The following is a 17,696-nucleotide window of genomic DNA, read 5'->3' as shown; positions in this document are numbered from 1 at the left end:
GTTAAGATTTTAGCAAGCGGTGCAGAGGAGGGCGGGGTGAGGGGAGGGGGCTTTGCTTTCGGTGTGTGTGTGGGGGGTGTCTTTTGGGAAGAAGAAAGGAGAAATTGGGCAAACCATCAGGGAGGGAAGGAGAGAGAGAAAACTACCATCCTTCTCTAGAACAGCTGTTTTGGATTTCCTGGTGGTGCCCTATCCACACCGGTTTAGTTTTGGCTCAATTAGGGTCCTTCCGATTGGTCAACCCAAGTCTCCCTCTCTCTCATTCTCCCCTTTTTTTCTCTCATTCTCTATTTTACTTTCATTCTCTCCTTTTTCATTTTTCTTTTTCTTTCATTCTTTCTCTCTCAATCTCTTTCCCATTCCCATTCTTTCACTTTTTCATTCTTTCTCACTCTTTTCTATCTGTTCTCATTCTTTTTCTTTCATTCTTTCTCCCCATCTTTCTATATTTCATTCTTTCTTCTTGAGTTTTCTCATTCTTTCTTTTTCATTCTCCCTCGTTCTCTCATTCTGTTTCTCATTCTCTCTCCCTCCCTCTCTCTCTCCCTCTCCCTCTCTCTTTCTCTCACACACACAACACACTCTGCACACGGGCCATTCTCCTTCCTGTCTGGGCCAACCTCACGATGGGACCTTGATCAGGGCTGACCCCCGATGTGACTCTCACCACATGCTGGACCCTGGCTGACCCCCAGCAGAACATGGCTTAACAAACCCAGTTTGTTACCCAAACGAGCCCCTGGATGGCTCCAAGCGGTGGTTGGTTGGGCTTGTCCACACCACTGGGCCCACATTCCCACAAGACGCTGAACCCTCAACCTCCCCCAACCTATTTTCACAGAATCTGAGGTTTAACTCTGGGGCTGACGATCCAGAGATGCCCACTTTACAAAGAGGATGGACTTCAGCCACAGGGTTGTGGCTGCCATTTTGACTTATTTGACCTCTCCTGGCTGCTACAATTTGCTTCCCGTGGCTTCCATCCGGCCAGAACATTTCTGCAGGACTGAGTTTGCTTCCTGCTTCCCTTGAATTTTATTATTCCCACCAAATGAGACAAGCTGCGTTGGGCAACCAATAAACCATAGTTAACTAATCGGAATGGCAGCTATCACTCACCTCATAAGCTGAAGATTCAGTTGCAGATTATGGATTATCTTGGTTTACCCAGCACTCCACAATGGTGTTTCAGAGCCTTGGCCACGATGGGCGGATTTCAACTCCCAGACTCAATTTTATGCTATCATTAAGTGAGTCACCACTGTCCTTAAGTGAACCACCCGGTCACAAGGGCAAACATTTTACGCAATGGTTGTTTTTTCCTGGAAAAATGGCAGAAAACGTTGCAAAGCGCAGTCACGTGACCATGGGACACTGCAACTGGTCATAAGTGTGAGACAGTTACCAGATGCGTGAAATGCAATCACAGGGCTGGTTGTCATGTGGCTGTTGTAAGTTTGAGGACAGTCGTATACAGTTTCCTCAAAATGAGCACACAAAGCCAATAAGTAAAATACAGGCAGTCCTTGACTTATGACCACAACTGAGCCCAAAATTTTCATTGCTAAGACGGTTGTTAAGCGAGTTTTGCCCAATATTACAATTTTCCTTGTGCCACAATTGTTAAGTTAGTCACATGGTCATTAAATGAACCCGGCTTCCCAAATTAAGACTTTAATGCTCGTGAGAAGGTCGCAAAAGGGGAATCGCATGACCCTGGGGCACTACGACCGTCATAAATACGAGTCAGTTGCCAAGCGTCTGAATTTTTGATCACGTGACTATGTGTGTGTTTGTGTGTGCATGCTGCAACCGTCGTAAAGTGTGAAAAAGGCCATAAGCCACATCTTTCAGTGCCCGTCGTAAGTTCAAACAGTCCCTAAAGAAAAGGCTGTAAGTCAAGGACTACTTGAACGGAGCAGTGACTTATAAATGATTCTGTAGTAACTTTGAATGGTTGTTCAATGACCAGGTCATAAACCGAGGACCGCCTGCCGAGAAGAAGGACGGCGATCGTTTTTTTTGGTTAATAAAATTAACTTCCCTTCTGTAAATAATCCCTTTGCTGGTGTCCCTCTTGAAAGAGGATTGTAAATATGCAAACTGTTGTTGTTTCCACAATTTTACTGTTTAAATAAAAGTTTTTGGTTGACTCTACAAGAGGTAGAAGACAATAAATACACCCCAGAGAGGAAGAAAAAGGAATATTTCGGGGAAAGCAGGTTTTGATGTCCTCCAAATAAATTACGCCGCCCGTCTGAAAGGATTCTCCCAGAATTTCTCCCCCCCCCCCAAAAAAATCCAGAATCTCCCCAGGGAGGGTTGGAACAGCAACCTTGGACTGACCGCCAGGGAAAGTCAAGTCCAGCAGCCGAGGGTCAGTCTGGGTCTCTGTGGCAAGGTCAGTTCCCAGGGCTGCCCAGGCGGTCAGTCTGGAGGGAGGCGGGGGTGGTGCGGGGGGGTGTGTTTCCCCGGAGTGTGTGGCCTTAGCAGAATGAATGCACACCAAAGGGAGGTAGGGAGGAGAGCGAAGAATGGAAGGAAAGAAAGAAAGACAGGGTAGGAAAGAGGAGGAGGGATGAAAGAAAAGGGGAGGGGAAAAGGGAGGGATGAAAAAAACAGGGAGAGGGGAAAGAAAAAAAGGAAGGATGGTCAAAGGGAGGAAAGAAAAAGAAGAAGGAAGGAGGAAAAATTGAGGGGAGGGGGGAAAAGGGAAGAAAGCATGGGAGAGAGGAGGAGGTGTGAGGGGAAGGCAAGAAAGGAAGCAACTTCTGATTGCCAGAGAAATTTCGGGCTCCGTTGTGTTCATAAATTGAGGACTACCTAAGAGTTAGATAATACGGCAAGGTTGACATCAACTTTAAGCTCTTCCGGTTGAACAAGCCAGGTAGAAGAAATACCTTTTTTTGCCGGGATATCTCCAAATTTGAGAGCTGATGGAACTGCCAGAACTACACACACACGGAGGTCAAAAAAAGTCAAGACGGAGCCCAGGATCGCGCAGTGGAAGCTTCCGCCCTGCCTACATAGACAGTTGCAGGAATTTGTGGCTGCAATTGGGCGCGATCTGCTTTCTGGTTTGGTTTCTGGGGAGGCAAGAAGAGCTGGGAAAAACCTCAGGGTGAGCCAGATGCCAACGGGGGGAACTTTGGTGGGCTGTTAAAAAATTAAAACTGCTAAGCTGAACTCTCTCCGGGAGGCCTGCCAATATTTTCCAGATGTTCCACAGATGTTACTTTATCTTTCCCTCCTTCCCTCTCCTCCCTTTCTTCCTTCATCCCACAATACCTCCTTTTTTTTTGTCTTCCCTCCCTCCGTCCCACAATCCCTTGTTTCCTCCCTTCTCTCCCGCTTCTTCCTTCCTTCCTCCCCTCCCCTCTTGCAACTATCCCAGCTGGCTTCCGACGAGCGGGAGATTCACTTAACAGCCAGGCCAGAAATATAGGTCATAAAATCAGGCAGAGCTGACTTGAACCCCCTTGGTTAAGCGATGGAAATTCTGGTTCCTACCTACTAGCTGTATTTTTCTTTTTTAGATTTGCAACAGGGTGCTAGCAGGATTTCGTGTGGGAGTCTGGGGGTGCAGGGGCCACCCAGTTACCCCAAGGACGGGCATGATGCCGATTGGGCTGTGAGGGAGGCGTCCTGCAGTACCTGACAAAGGAATATTTGGATGCCAAATATTGGGTTTTTAATTGCCTGGTGAAAACACAGTCCGGGTCCCGCCAAACAAGCCCCAGTTGGGACGAGATAGCGCCTCCCTGATAATCTCGAGGGGAAATCCAAATTGGGTGGCCGTAGCTGCCGGGGCTGGCAATGGTGCAATGGCGCACACACGTCTCCTTCCTGGGGCGCTGGCTGCTCAGAAAGCCCAGCGGCCTTGAGCATCAAAGAGGGGAAGCATCTGGTGTTGGTGCGAGCCGGCTGGGAAGGAGAGAGGAGAGAGGAGGAGGGAAAACATGGCGGGCTCCTTGGTGATCTCTGAGCCTGGCGGATTCCTGTCATATGTTCAAGACCCAACTAGGGAACATCCACCGGTGCTAGAAGGGAGGGGTGGGGGTTGCAGAGGAGGAGGAAGAACAAGGAAGATGAAAAAGAAGAAAGGAGGAGGAGGAAGGAAGGAAGGAAGAAGATAGGACTCTGCTGCTTGGTGCTCTGTGCTTGGCTGTTTGCAGACATTTAACGACCCCGCTGATTAACGTCATCAGGGCTAGAAAGGAGTCAGGGGAAGGTGGGAGGCCATTTGGGCGAAAGAAGGCACCGGAGGAGCAGCAGCCCCGTGGAGCACCCAGAAGTTTTCTGAAGCAATGGGGCACGCCCCTCACCCCCAGGAACGAAGGGATCCCCTGGGCCCCTTGACCAACCAGCTCTCCGAATTTCCCACCCGCCCTGACTGGCTGGGGAATTCTGGGAATTGAAGTCCAGGCGTCTTCCAGAGGGACTCTGCCCTGGGGGCCTCCCCCTTCCAAGGGGCAGGAAAGGGTGGGCTCTGGTCCAAGGGGGTCCCAAGGGCAGCCAAGCTGGCTCAGGGGGTTCTCTGTGTCCTCCTTCGGTCTGCTGGCCAACCTCCTTTGAGGAAACCAGGGCCCTTGCCGTCCCCGAGGTCACCCCTTCGGAGGGGCTGGGGTGGTGCCAGCGGGGAACCCTGGGAAGGACAACCTGGAGGGCGCCAGGTGGGGAACCCCTCGCTCCGCCAGAGGCCTCTTCCTTGGCCAGGGCCTCATTCGAGGCAAAAGGCAGCTCTGCTACCTGCAGGCCACCCTGGGCATCACAGGCAGGCAGGCCAGCCTGACCTGCAGGTCCACCTACAACCACAATTTCCACTCCAAAGAGAAGAGGGCTGTTACCAGGGAGTTCTGCCACGTTTTACCACCTTTCTTGCCACGGTTGTTAAGTGAATCAGTGCAACTGTTGACAATATCAGAGTGGGGGAAGGGAATCTGGGCTTCCACGCCGGCTTTGCCTGTCAGAAGGTCGCCCAAGGGGAATCACGTGACCCACCTGGGGCTTAGGACTGTTTTTCACACTTATGACTGTCGCAGTGTCCCCCCGTCACATGATCAGAATTCAGCCACTTAGCAACTGACTTGTGTTTGTGACGGTCACGATGTCCCAGGGACACATGATCGTAAAAGGTCGTAAAATGGGGCAAAGTTCACTTAACAATCACCTCTTAGCAGCAGAAATTGGGGGCTCCACTGAGGTTGTAAGGCAAGGACTACCTCTAACTACACGCAACTTCATCCACGTTGAAGGATCAAAGGTCATTAGAGGGAGGAACTAGAGGGAGTCTTCAACTTACGACGGAAGAGAGCCTGCCCATCACACGGCTATTAAGCCATGGCTGTCATCAGTGGTCTCACACACAACTGACTCGATTTTACAACTTTTGCGTCGGATGTTAAGTGAACCAATGGTTTGGAACAGGGCAGTTCTGCCTATAAATGGAAGAAGTAAATGCCAGATTCGGCAAAACCCTCATCGTAAAACAGGGCTGCGTTGCTGAGTGCCCAATTCGTGCTACCCTCGGATCCAGGGGATAGGTGCCCTCCAGGTAATCCATCACAACTTTAGGCAACCGGTCACAAGTCGAGGACTGCCTGTAGAACCTTTTCTTTCTCGACTTTTGTTTTGACTTATTTACTTTTTCTGTTTCATTTATAAAATCTTACCTTGACTTCCCGCAAGGGCGAAAAAAAAAATAATCCATTTTTTCCACATTCCTTTATTACCATTTTCTTTTAATTTTTTAATTTTTTTCTCATTTTACATAGAAACTTCCGTAAAAATTGGAGAAAGTAAAATGATTCAAAAGCAGTAAATTAGTCTTATCAACAGACAGTACGGCCTGCTCCAAACCTTGAGCTGGCCTCTTTGCAAATATTTACATGATAACAGATGAAACCTCTGCAGAGAACAATGGGGAAAAAACAAAAACTGGAAAAAGAAAAAAAAAAGTAAACCAGAAGGAAACAAAAGTGGAAGAAGAAGAAAAATAATAATAATAATAATAAACAATCCCTCCTCTTTTTTTTTTCCTTTTTGTTTTTCTCCAAAACTATTCTTACAAAGTGTTCCCATGATATCAACAGGTGTTGGGCTGCAAAAAAGAGGCCGGGCCAAACGAAAGAGGGGACAAAAATAAATTCAATATATTCACATAAGAATATTATACAGACCTCAGTGGGGGGGAGGGGAATGGACTCGCGCGTTGCGTTGCGCAAGGGAAGCACCGCCCTGTGGTCAGTTTTGGGGGCTCTTGCAAAGTGAGGTGCTTGTGAGCCAGTGGGGGCTGTGCAAACAATTTGAACTCGCCCCTGTTTCTGCTACTCTGGTCTCCGGATTCAGCTTGGAAAGGAGACGTTTGTGTTGGCCAAAATATGTGTGTTTCGTGTATTCAGGCCCATAACGGTGTGAACTCTGCCCAGGAAAAGCAGAGGGTCAAGCCCCTAAAAACTATATATATATATATACCCTTCCTACTCCATGTCGGTGTCTTCTTTGGGTTTGTACACGGTGCCGAATTTCTGCATGTATTTCTTGATGTATTCCTTCGTTTTGTGTTTGACGTTCTCGTTGCATTCCAGGTCTTCCGGCGTCTTGCAGTATTTCAGCTCCTTGTTCATCACGCCATGGGTGAGCTGGGAGGAGGAGAGGAGAGACCCACAGAATATATTGTATTTGTGGCTCAGCTCTGGGGTCCTGGGTGCTCTCTGAGCCGAGACCTTTCATGACCCAGCTAGGTAGCATCATCAGTACTAAAAGGGGAGGTGGGTGGGTGGGTGGGTGGGTTTCAGTACTAAAAGGGGTGGGTGGGTGGGTGGTTTGAGGAGAGGAAGACCTCCCTTCCTTGCCTTCCTTCCTCTCCCTTTCCTTTTCCTTCCTTCCTCAGCCTTGGTTTATTTCACCCGAGAGACTTTTCTTAGTGCTCCTGATTTTGGAGGCAGAATTTGAATCCCCCCAACGTGAGTGTAGTGGGGCAGGTGCATCTTCCTGGCAGGCCGGCCACTGAGGTGCATCTCTAAGCTTCTGCTTGGATGGCTCATCACAACCTCAGGGTTCTATAAATCGCAGAAGGAAGAAGAGGAGGAAGGAATAGAAGAAAGAGGAAAAGAAGAAGGAAGAAAGAAAAAAGGAAGAGGGAGAGGGAGGAAGTTAAGAAAGAAAACAAAAAAGAAAAATTAAGAAAGGAAAAAGGAAAGAGAAGAAAGAAGGAACGAAGGAAGGAAATAAAGCAATAAGAAAAAGAAAAAGGAAGTAAGGAAGAAAAAAAAAGAAAAAGAGAGGAAGGAAAGAATGAGAGAGAGAGAGAGAGAGAAAAGAAAGGAAGGAAGGAAGAAAAGAGAGAGAGAGAAAACCTGGGCTTGGGAGTCTGACTCCCTCCTCCAAGATACCCCCTGGCGGGGACCACGAGGCCTGCTTGCCTGGGAGGGTCCCGCGGGGAGGGGGTTGCTCACCTTGCGTGCCAGGTGCTTGAAGTCTTCTGTTGTGGTGATGCGCCCCACTTTGCAATCGGGTTTGCGATAGGGGTTCAGGCATTGCACGATAAACTGGGACATCTGGTGGAGGGAACAAAGAAAAGCCACTATGAGACCCTGCCTGTTGGAAAATACACAGGCAGTCCTCGAGTTATGACCACTAAGGAGACCAAAAGTTTACGTTGCTAAGTGGAACATTTGTGAAGTGAGTTTTGTCCCCTTTTACCACCTTGCTTGCTAGAGTTGTAAAGGGAATCACTGCACTTGTTCAGTTGGTCATAGTTCCAGCCCCACTTTAAGCCTGAAAGCTGACTGGGTGACTTTGGGCCAATCACCAGGAGACAAGGGAGTCCTAGTCCCGCCTTAGGAGTGACAGCTGACTGGGTTACTTTTAGCCCAACCCACCTCACAGGGTTGTTGTTGTGGGGAAAATGTAGTAGGAGGGAGGGAGGTGCTTTAGGTCCGCTGGCCACCTTCAGTTATTGATAAAAATACTAAAGGCAGGATATACCGTATTTATCGGCGTATAACACGCACAGGCGTATAACACGCATCTTCATTTTAAGAGGGAAATTTCAGGAAAAAAATTAAATTTCTAAATAAAAACTTTGAAGCAAAATAAGGGTAGCTCAGAACTTTTTTTTATTAATATTATTACCACTTATAAGGTAAATCAGTGATCCCCAACCTTTTTGTACCAGGGACCGGTTTCAAGCAGAAAATTTTTGCAAGGACCGGGGGAGGAGAGAGAGAAGGAGGGGGGCTTTTCCTGTCGCCGCAGCTATTCCGAAGGCCTGTTTCACCCCCACTCCACCCCACCGCCGCTTCAATCCACAGTGTCCCATTCTGCCTGCCTGCCTGCCTGCCTTAGTTTCTGGTTGTTTGGGAGCAGCTTCGCTGAGAATAATAACTATTCGCCTCTTTACTCAGCCGAAGCTGTTCCGATTCAACCATTAACGAAGGCAGGCAGGCAGGCAGAACGGAGCACTGCGGGCGGGCGGGCGGGCGGGGTGGGGAGAAACGGGCACTTCAGGGAAGCTGCGGCGACAGGAAAAGCCCCCGGCTTCTTTGAAGCAGTTTCTTCCTGTGCTGGTGGAGGAGCGAGAGAGCGACAGAGAGCTGACCCAGAGAGAAGGACAGGCTTCGGTTGCTTCCTCCTCCCCTTCTTTCATTTGTGTCCTTGATCCCCGATCCCAGCAGCATTCACCGAAGGCTTTAACATATATCGGGCGCATAACACGCATACATCATTTGCCCCCTATTTTCAGGGGGAAAAAGTGCGTGTTATACGCCGATAAATACGGGTAATATAAAAATCAAAACAAAACAAAACAAAATATTGAGAATGAAACTGAAACTGAAAGCAAACTCGCCTCTTTCCGGAAGACCTCTTTGCTCTTCTTGGCCAGTTCACTGGAAGTGTCTGCTTCAGCAGTTTTGGGCTTTTTGGAAGACTGGAAAAAGACCGACACAAACAGAATTATTACAGGAAAAAAACCTTGCATTTTGCAAATAAGGAAAGGGTTTCTTCCCCCAATGAGCAAATGGCAACCGAGAAGCCAGAAATTTATAATCGTTTGCTTCGGGATTTGTTCATTTAATCTTTTTTGCTCCCCATCACCCCTGTCAAGAGTTACTTCATTCTGCTTATTCTTTTGTCTGCATTTTCCATTCTCTCCCCTGCCTCTGGCAACAACAAAAACAACAACTTCAGAGCAAGTGTGACTGGAAGCAAGGCAGGGGAGGATTCTGTGACAAAAACTAAGGGGAAATTTAGAGCCACAGAACGTTATATTTGCAGCTCAACAGTGGGGTCCTGGTTACTCTCTGAGCCGAGACGTTTCGTGACCCAACCAGGTAACATCATCAGTGCTTGAAGGGAAAGAGAACGTTCTGATCCGATGGCTGAAGTTTAATGGCAAGCAGTGGCTGTCCAACCACGGCATCTTTAAGACCGGTGAACTTCAACCCTCCAGAATTCCCCCGCCAACCTTACTGGGCTGGGGGATTCTGGGAGTTGAAGCCCACCAGAATTAAAACTGCCAAAATTGGAGACCCCTGGTATAGAGAGTATCTTTCAGGATTTATCTGAGAAGTTCGGGGATTATATCTTTTTTTCTACGAGATTACTGATAATCCTCAGGTTATGATGGGGCTGCTTAACAGCCATACAAAGTTATGACAATACCTCCCAAGGCCTTTGTATGACTCACGCACAGACACCTTACAAGGACTGTGTTTTGAGGGCAGTTTGTGGTGGACCTGCAGTCACACAAACCGTGATTCGCGGTTGCTCCTTTTTTGCCACGGTTTACTTCTGGTTTCCGGTAAAAGGAAAATGCCCGTTGGGAAAACCAGTTTCCCTTAACAAACGCAGTCTGCTTAGCGACGGCAGTGCTTCGCTGAACAGCCACCTCATTTGCTCAACATCCGTCATAAAAACCCACTGCAACTTAAAAATGTGTTCAGATGACGTCTTGACTTATAATGGCAACAACTGGAATCTCTCCTTGAACTTATGACCGGGCTAATTACCTGCCTATAACCCAAGTAGTTATATTACCCGAATAAATCTGCTATGGAATGCACAGAGTCTACCATTAGAGGGCAGTCCTCAACTTACGACCATAATGGAGCCTCCCCATTATAGCCATAGGTCCCAATGGTCATATAAAACAGGTCAACCAAACAACAATCCAATTTGCTCACGAAGGATGCAAACCTTCGGGGGTGGGGTGGAGAGAGAAAAATGTCATAAAACACAGGTTCCACGATGGCAGAACACTGGTGGGTGGGAGGGGAGGACTTCAGAATTGGAAATTCCCTTTTGGGGGATCCTTCGTAAATCTGAGTACTATCTGTAGTTTGCCAGCCGACTTATTTCCTGCTTAATTTTTTTTTAAAAAAATAACTATTTTATTAAAATAAAACAATGCATTAATTTGTTTCCATTATATATATATTTTTTTTTTTTAATAAAATAAAATAAAAACCCTGCCATCACCTGCAGCTTCTCCATTTCCGGTCAAGGGTTAACTTCGAATCTGGGTCAGGCGTTCCCTATTTCGGGCCCGTTATGCATCCGAGCGGCCGCCAAGCCATCCGGGCCGTAACTGGGGAACGACTCGGATTAGAAACCCCACGCTTATGCCTATCAGGGGAGCTTCCCTCCAACTCACTTTCATGGGGTTTTCGTCGTACGTCGGTGTGCCAAGGTCCATTTCGGCTTCGTGCTCCAGGCCGGCATCATCTTCTGGGCTGTCCCAGTTGGGGGGGTCCCATTGGGTTTGCCTGCACAAAGCGGGGGTGTCAGTCCTGGATTCCCCTCCCCCACCCCAAAAAAACCCCCAAAGCCTGAAACCCAGACCGCTGGTGCCGGTTGGGGTTTCCAGGGACAGGCGCTGCCACGTGGCGAATGTCCACAGGCCTTCTTTTCTTCCCTGAGCAGAGGCCCTGCCTTACCTGGTGACCACGTGGTAGTAGTAGATCTTGCCCTCCGGATCACGGGCCGTTTTCCAGTTGGGGGCAGGACGATGGTTTTGGGCTTGGGAGGGGACGGAGGAGGCAGGTCCAATAGGTTGTTGGCCACTACCAGTTCTGGCTGAAAAGGAGGAGGAGGACAGGGAGGGAAGAGAGGGTGAGAAAAGAAGAGAGATCCGACCTGCAAAGCAATCATCTTCCAAAACTTCCAATATTTGTGGCCTGCTTTTATAGCAGTGGCAATGAAGACTTATATACCGCTTCACAGGGTGCTTTTACAGCCCTCTCTGAGCAGTTTACAGAGTCAGCCTCTTGCCCCCAACAATCTGGGTCCTCGCTTGACCCACCTTGAAAAAGGACAGGATTCTTTTTAGGAATATTTGCCCTGCCGGGAATGCGAAACACATACTATTAAGGGGAGTGTTTTCAACCTTGGCCCCTTGAAGATAATGTGGACTTCAATTCCCAGAATTCCACAGCCAAACCATGCACGAATCTTCAAGCAATCAAGTTCAGAAATATCGCTGTAAAAGGGCCCTCATCTAACAACTACTCATTCAGCGCCCATTTGAACTGGGGAAGTCAATGGGGAAGCCAGCAGGAAATCAGAACTTCCTGTCATGTGAGGTCCTCATTTAATAGCCCACAAAGTCCCTGCTTAACAACAGCACCCGAGACTGATGAAAGCGTCCTCCCGATAGGTGGGTTGCTCACATGACAGTTTTTCAACTTAGGAATGACGCAATTTCCAGACCCAATTACCATTGTTAAACGAGGACCAAAGAGTCCTTTTTATTCAGATAGGCCCCTGCAAAACAATTTCACAAGTCTGATGGCACCGCGACATGAAAGGAAAGAGCTTCCTCCCGCCTCTACCTGTTGGATCGGCGGGGGCTGTCCGGTGGTGACAATAGTGGCGACGGCAGTTGTGGGTTGCACCACCACGCTCGGAGGGTGAGTGGTGTAAATCTGTTGTCCTTGGATGTACTGAAGACTTGGCTGGGCGTAACTCTGCAACAAAACGGAAGAGCCATTTCCAAGGATTAGTCTGCATTCATATTGTCCTGAATTTACAAAATATCATTTAGTGACTGTTCAGAGCTACAACGGCACTGAAAAAAGAGACTTATGACCGTTTTTCACACTTACGGCCACTGCAGCATCTCCAGGGGCCACGTGATCAAAATTCGGATGTTTGGCAACTGACTCATGTTTATGACGGTCGCAGTGTCCCAGGGTCACGTGATCCCCTTTTGCGACCGCCTGGCAAGCAGTCAATGGGGTAAGGTGGACTTGCTTCACGACCATGTGTCTCACTTAACGGCAGTGGCAAAAAAAGGATATAAAATAGGGCACAACTGTCTGAACCCCCCCGCTTAGCAATGGGAATTCTGGCCCCGTTGTGGTCGTAAGTCGAGGACAACTGAGAGGTGGTCTCAACAAGCTTTGGGCCCTCCCCCCCCATTCTGAGCGTCTCCCCTACCACCTGGCGGAAGACCGTGTCCACCCTGCCGCAACTTCACCTGGGCGAGATTACCTGCACGATGGGCTGCGTGGCCTGAGAGTAAGGCGAGGTGACTCCGTGAGACCGTTGGGCAGGCCTGTCCTTGGTAATAGATGGTGGGCTGGGACTGGGCCGGAGAGTAGGGGGGCTGCACCGCCACGGTCGTCTGGCTGGAGTCCCAGACGCCGTAGCTTTGTCCCTGGACCGGACCAGGTGCTGCCACGGGCAAGACGGCCACGCCAGGCTCCTGGTGGACCATGGGGTCACTCGGGGCCACGTACTGGGGCGTGGACACCTCCAGGGGGGCTGCTACATGCTGGACCACCGGCACAGGCTGTGAGGTGGCCAGATTGGTCTCCATGGCGTGGCCCACCAGAGTCTGCGAGGGCTCGTAGGAGGCTGGTGAGCACATGGGCTCCATGCTGGGGGTTGGAAGGAGCACCTTGCCAGCATTGGGGTTGCTGGGGTCCACGTAGGCCTGCATGGGGTAGCCTGGGGGGTAACCCATGAACGGGGGGTGGGAGGCCCCGTAGCCCAGGGAGTCGTACGGCAGGGGGGACGCCATGCCCAGGCTCTGCAGCTGCTGCTGCTGCTTCTGTGCCTCGCGCTGGGCGACCTCCTGCTCAAAGAGTTTCCGCCGTTCTTCGGTGTGACAGCTTGCTGCGGTCCTTCAGGCGGACCTTCTTCTTCGAACCCGTGGCCAGCGTGTCGTAGCTGCGGGGGGAGAGAGAGAGGGAGGGAGAGGGTGGAGAAACAGGGCTGAAAATCCCAGTGGAAGAGGGCCGCATGCGGCGAATCAAGTGGGACTAGAACTCCCTGGCGCCCAGCCAGCAGCATATCCACAAGACCAAACTGTCTTGTTAAAAAAATTCAAACAGGTTGGACTCCGAGGCACCATAATGCAGGTAGTCCTCGACTTGGAACAGTTCATTTGGTGACTGTTCAAAGTTACAATGGCATTGAAAAAAGGGTCTTATGATTGTTTTCCACCCTTAGGCCACTGCAGCATCTCTGTGGTCCTGTGGTCAAAGTTTTGATGCTTGGCAACTGACCTTTGGAGTGTGCCGGTATTTTTCAACGGGGTAGCCTGATTTGCTTAACAACCATGTTGCTAACTTAACAACCACAGTCATTCACTTAACAACTATGGCAAGAAAGGTTGTAAAATGGGGTTGTAAAACTCACTTAATAAAAGTCTCACCCAGGAACAGAAATTTTGGGCTAAATTGTGGTTGTAAGTCGAGGACTAACTTTATTTTAGGTATCTTGGCAAAGTTGCTTTGTGAAGCCATTCCCCCGTCGACTTCTGGCAGGCCTCGTGTCCAGGGAGGCTATCATTAACATAAAACCCACACAGTCTTTGCAAGTGATTAAATAGAATTTTAGGCATTTTTTAAATTTGATTCTTCCCAGTACACGCAGTGTTTTTAGTATTAAAAAAAAATATTCTTTACAAGGATTGCTTTATATTGTCTTAGGAATGGCTGTTTTGAAGCACGGGCAACATAAAAAACCCTTTCAACCTGTTTTATATGCAGGTAGTCCTCAAGTTATGACTGTAATGGAGGTTGTTAATTGAGTGAGGCTGTTGCATGTGTACCTAGCTTAATGTCTCCAATGTGGCTGGCCGTTGCGGTCATTAAGCAAGGCGACCAGGATCACTGTGTTCGCCCTCCTGTTAAATAAATGGTCGTAACTTTGAGCACTGGCTGCCAAGTCCCTTCGTTCAGCGCCACCACAATTTCTGCCGCTGAATGAATGATTGTAAGTTGAGGACTACCTGAAAACGTTAACGGAAAAGTAGGTTGAACCCTTCCCAACTTGCCGGTCATCCGGTCGCTTGGTGCCTCGTTCGTAGGCCGACGGGGGGGACAAGGACTCCCTCCGTTTTTTCTTCTCTTTGTTCTGCTTTTCCGGCTCCCGTTCTCTGGTCTGGTTTTTGAGACCAGCCGGGGGGTCTCGGCCCATCGTCTCTCTCCCATGATCTGGTAACAGGACGGAGAAAGGTGGTTTACAGGAGAGACATTTCGTTAACTACGAGGCCAGATCTAACCAGCATTGGGAGACGAGGTGGAAAAAAAAAAAGAAGAAAATTAATCAAGACAGCCAACCTGCAAAGTTGCCTTTTGATGAGATGAGTGGCAAAATAAAAATGAAATAAATAAATAAATAAAACATTCATAAAACCACATTCTTTTTCTTAACTGAATGGTTCAGAATACTAATAAACAGCAGGTTAGTGTTTAGAAATACAATTTCTCTCTCCACACCTCCTTCTCTCTCTCTCTCTCTCTCTCTGTATTTCTATCTATATCTATCTATCCATCCATCCATCCAAATCTACTTATCTCCATCCATCCACCTATCTTTCCATCAGTTCATATCAGTCAGTCAGAGGCCCGTTCTCCTCCTCTTTCACAATGGTGACAATCTGTCTTCCAGACCTGGCTGTGGGCTTATAATTTAGCATTTCACCATCTTGGCTGCATCCATCTTAAAGCTGCTAGGGTTAAGAAACGTTGGTCTGGAAAGCTTCGAAGAGCGACACCTTTGCATACTTACCGCTGCTCTCCTTTTCCACTTGGCTCTTCTTTGGGATCCGGTAGACCTCCTGCAATTAGAAACATAAAAGGCTAAGGATCAGCTGTACCTTTAAGCAACCTAGTATTATTGATATATATATATATATATATATATATATATATATATATATATATATATATATATATATATATATATATATATATGTATGGTGTTAGGCTTGGTTCGGGTATTTTCCCACGTCATTGTAGTTGTTCTTTTAAAGTTGTAGCAACGTTTCAGCAGAATCTCATCTGCCATCATCAGGCTTCTGTATTGTGTCCGTCTGTGAGTCAGACTTTTACAGTGGTTTCAGATTTGAATTTGGGGCAGCCTATTGCTGTGCCAGAATGGTTTTTTCTTCATCCTGATTGGTTGGGAGTCTTGGTCTGTGTTTATTGGTCTCGGAGTTTGCTGTGTTCTGCTTGATTGGTGTCTCTAATATCTTCTGTCTGTTTTTGGCTCTTTTTGTATCTTGATTGGCTGGCAGCATTGTGTTGCTTTAATGGAGGCCTTTAGTGCAGCTTGGCTTCGGGTAAATGGACTGGCTATCATTAGTTAGGAAGCTGGGTTTCATCTGGGTGCCTGGTTGGGATGTGTTTGAGCTGGAGGTATCAGGGGGATCTGTTTGTGCCCAGGTGTTTGCCTGGCTTGTGGTGTGAGATTTTTTTGTTTGTGAGTGCAGGCTTCCAAATGATTGACAGCCTGGTGGAATCATCTCTTCTATTCATGCTTTCTGGTCTTTTTTCAATCTCTATGGCTTCTCTGATGATTCTGTGATTAGGGTTTTCTATAGTGGCCAGGGTTTTGGTGCCATTGAAGTTGATGCTATGACCTGTGGCTTCCATGTGTTGGACTAGTGAGGAAGTGTGTTCCAGCTTTTTGACTGCATTTTTGTGTTCATCCAGGCGGGTGCTTATTCTTCTATTGGTCTGTCCAATGTATGTGGCCGGGCATGATGCACAGGGGACTTCGTATATGCCTTGGTTTTCCAGGTCAATTTTATCTTTGGGGTTGCTAAGGATGGCTGCTATTTTTCTGTCTGTTTTGAAGGCAGTCCTGATGTGATGACTACAATGTCCTGATGTGATGTCTACAATGTCCTGATGTGATGACTACAATGTCCTGATGTGATGACTACAATGACGTGGGAAAATACCCGAACCAAGCCTAACACCATACATGTAAGTGACCAAAACTTAAGAAAACAAATATATATATATATATATATATATATATATATATATATATATATATATATATATATATATATATATATATATATATATATGATATATGATATATGATATATGAAATATAATATAATGCAGTATTGTAATGTAATATAATAATGTATTATAATGTAATGTAAATAATACAATATCATGTCATAATACTATCATACAATGCAATATAAAAAAAAATATGAGAAAAATAACAAAAATCAACAAGAGTAAATGATGATACCAAATCAGAAAGAATGAGATTCTTCTACATGCCATCCTTGCCAAAGCCAAAAAAAAAACTGTATTCACCCCCACCAATTTCAAAATCTAAGCTTGTTCCTGATTCTTCGTAGTTCATCTTTCATCAACCCTGAAGCACCTCTGCCATCACCCACAGCAGATACGCCTTACCGCTTGAAGGACAGGGAAGTCCTACCCCCTACGTGCAAGCAAAGGGTATGTTTATGAGCTAACATGGATCAGAAAACCATGGTTCGAATTAAGCCAGGAAGTCGCGAATTAGGCCCCAGGTACGAGAGAAGGAACATCACCCTACTTGTGAGTCCTGGCTCCTAAGGAGGGCCTTCTCGGTGATGGCTCCTTCTTACTATTTGAAGGACCCTATTTTCCTAGCCACATCGATAAAAGTCTATATGGGTATTCTCAGTCCTCCAGGTCATAGTTGTCCCAAAGATGCTTTTTCAGGAGGCAACTGGACTTTTCTTTGAAGGTGTTTCACTTCTCCTCCAAGAAGCTTCTTCAGCTCTGTTCTGAAGCAAGTACTGGGATGAGAAACGGAACGTCTTCAAAGGAAAAAGAAACACCAAGAAAAGTCCAGCTGCCTCCTGAGAAAGCACCTTTGGGGCAGTCCCATCTACAGCAGGGAGAGACAGGAGGTGTTACGGGTCCCTTCTCTTAAAGAGGCCCACCTGGTGGCTCCCTCCCTGTGGAATATCATCCCTACAGAGATAAGACTGACGCCCACATTGACCTTATTCTCAAGGTCTCTGAAAACACGGTTTTCCCCATGGACCTGGAGACCCCAGGGAGATGTGCAGCTCATCGAGTTGCTGTGGGGGATTTATTGGAAGTATTATTTCTGCAAGGCCATGGAGTGAGTCGAGCGGCTATGTACATTTTCTAAATAAATACATAATGTGTGTTATTAAACAAAACCATTAATGCTTCCATCTCAACGTTATCTTCCTTAACATACCTAGTGCAATGCTGCTTTCAAATGCAGGTGGCCCTCGATTTTCAACCATTCACTTAGTGACCGAAGCTGGAACAGTCCTTAACAAAAGGGATTTGGGACTCTTCTTCACACTTATGACCAATGCAGCATCCCTGGAGTCATCTGATCCAATTCAGACGCTGGGCAACTGACTCACATTTATGATGGTCGCAGTGTCCCAGGGTCATGCATTC

The 17,696-nt window shown here is 47.5% G+C and overlaps 1 protein-coding gene across 1 annotated transcript in view; it reads right to left on the bottom strand.

The window, feature by feature from the left end:
* Positions 1–5,709: 5,709 nt before the first annotated feature.
* The window catches only part of SETD2 (SET domain containing 2, histone lysine methyltransferase), an 89,871-nt gene continuing 77,884 nt past the window's right edge, over positions 5,710–17,696 (bottom strand). The window contains 12 exon segments of the mRNA XM_087948349.1: positions 5,710–6,641; positions 7,458–7,559; positions 8,852–8,932; positions 10,658–10,769; positions 10,941–10,998; positions 11,001–11,079; positions 11,835–11,969; positions 12,496–12,543; positions 12,545–13,111; positions 13,113–13,176; positions 14,288–14,447; positions 15,025–15,073. Of these exon segments, the coding sequence (XP_087804475.1) occupies positions 6,480–6,641; positions 7,458–7,559; positions 8,852–8,932; positions 10,658–10,769; positions 10,941–10,998; positions 11,001–11,079; positions 11,835–11,969; positions 12,496–12,543; positions 12,545–13,111; positions 13,113–13,176; positions 14,288–14,447; positions 15,025–15,073 (1,617 nt within the window). The 3' untranslated portion in view covers positions 5,710–6,479.

This window comes from Notechis scutatus, chromosome Z (assembly GCF_049901735.1).
Source record: "Notechis scutatus isolate UNSWTSFEM ecotype Mainland chromosome Z, rNotScu1.2, whole genome shotgun sequence".
In the NCBI taxonomy this organism is placed as follows: domain Eukaryota; kingdom Metazoa; phylum Chordata; class Lepidosauria; order Squamata; family Elapidae; genus Notechis; species Notechis scutatus.
The sequence above is the reverse complement of the archived record's forward strand: the minus strand, read 5'-3'. Positions and strand labels throughout refer to the sequence as shown.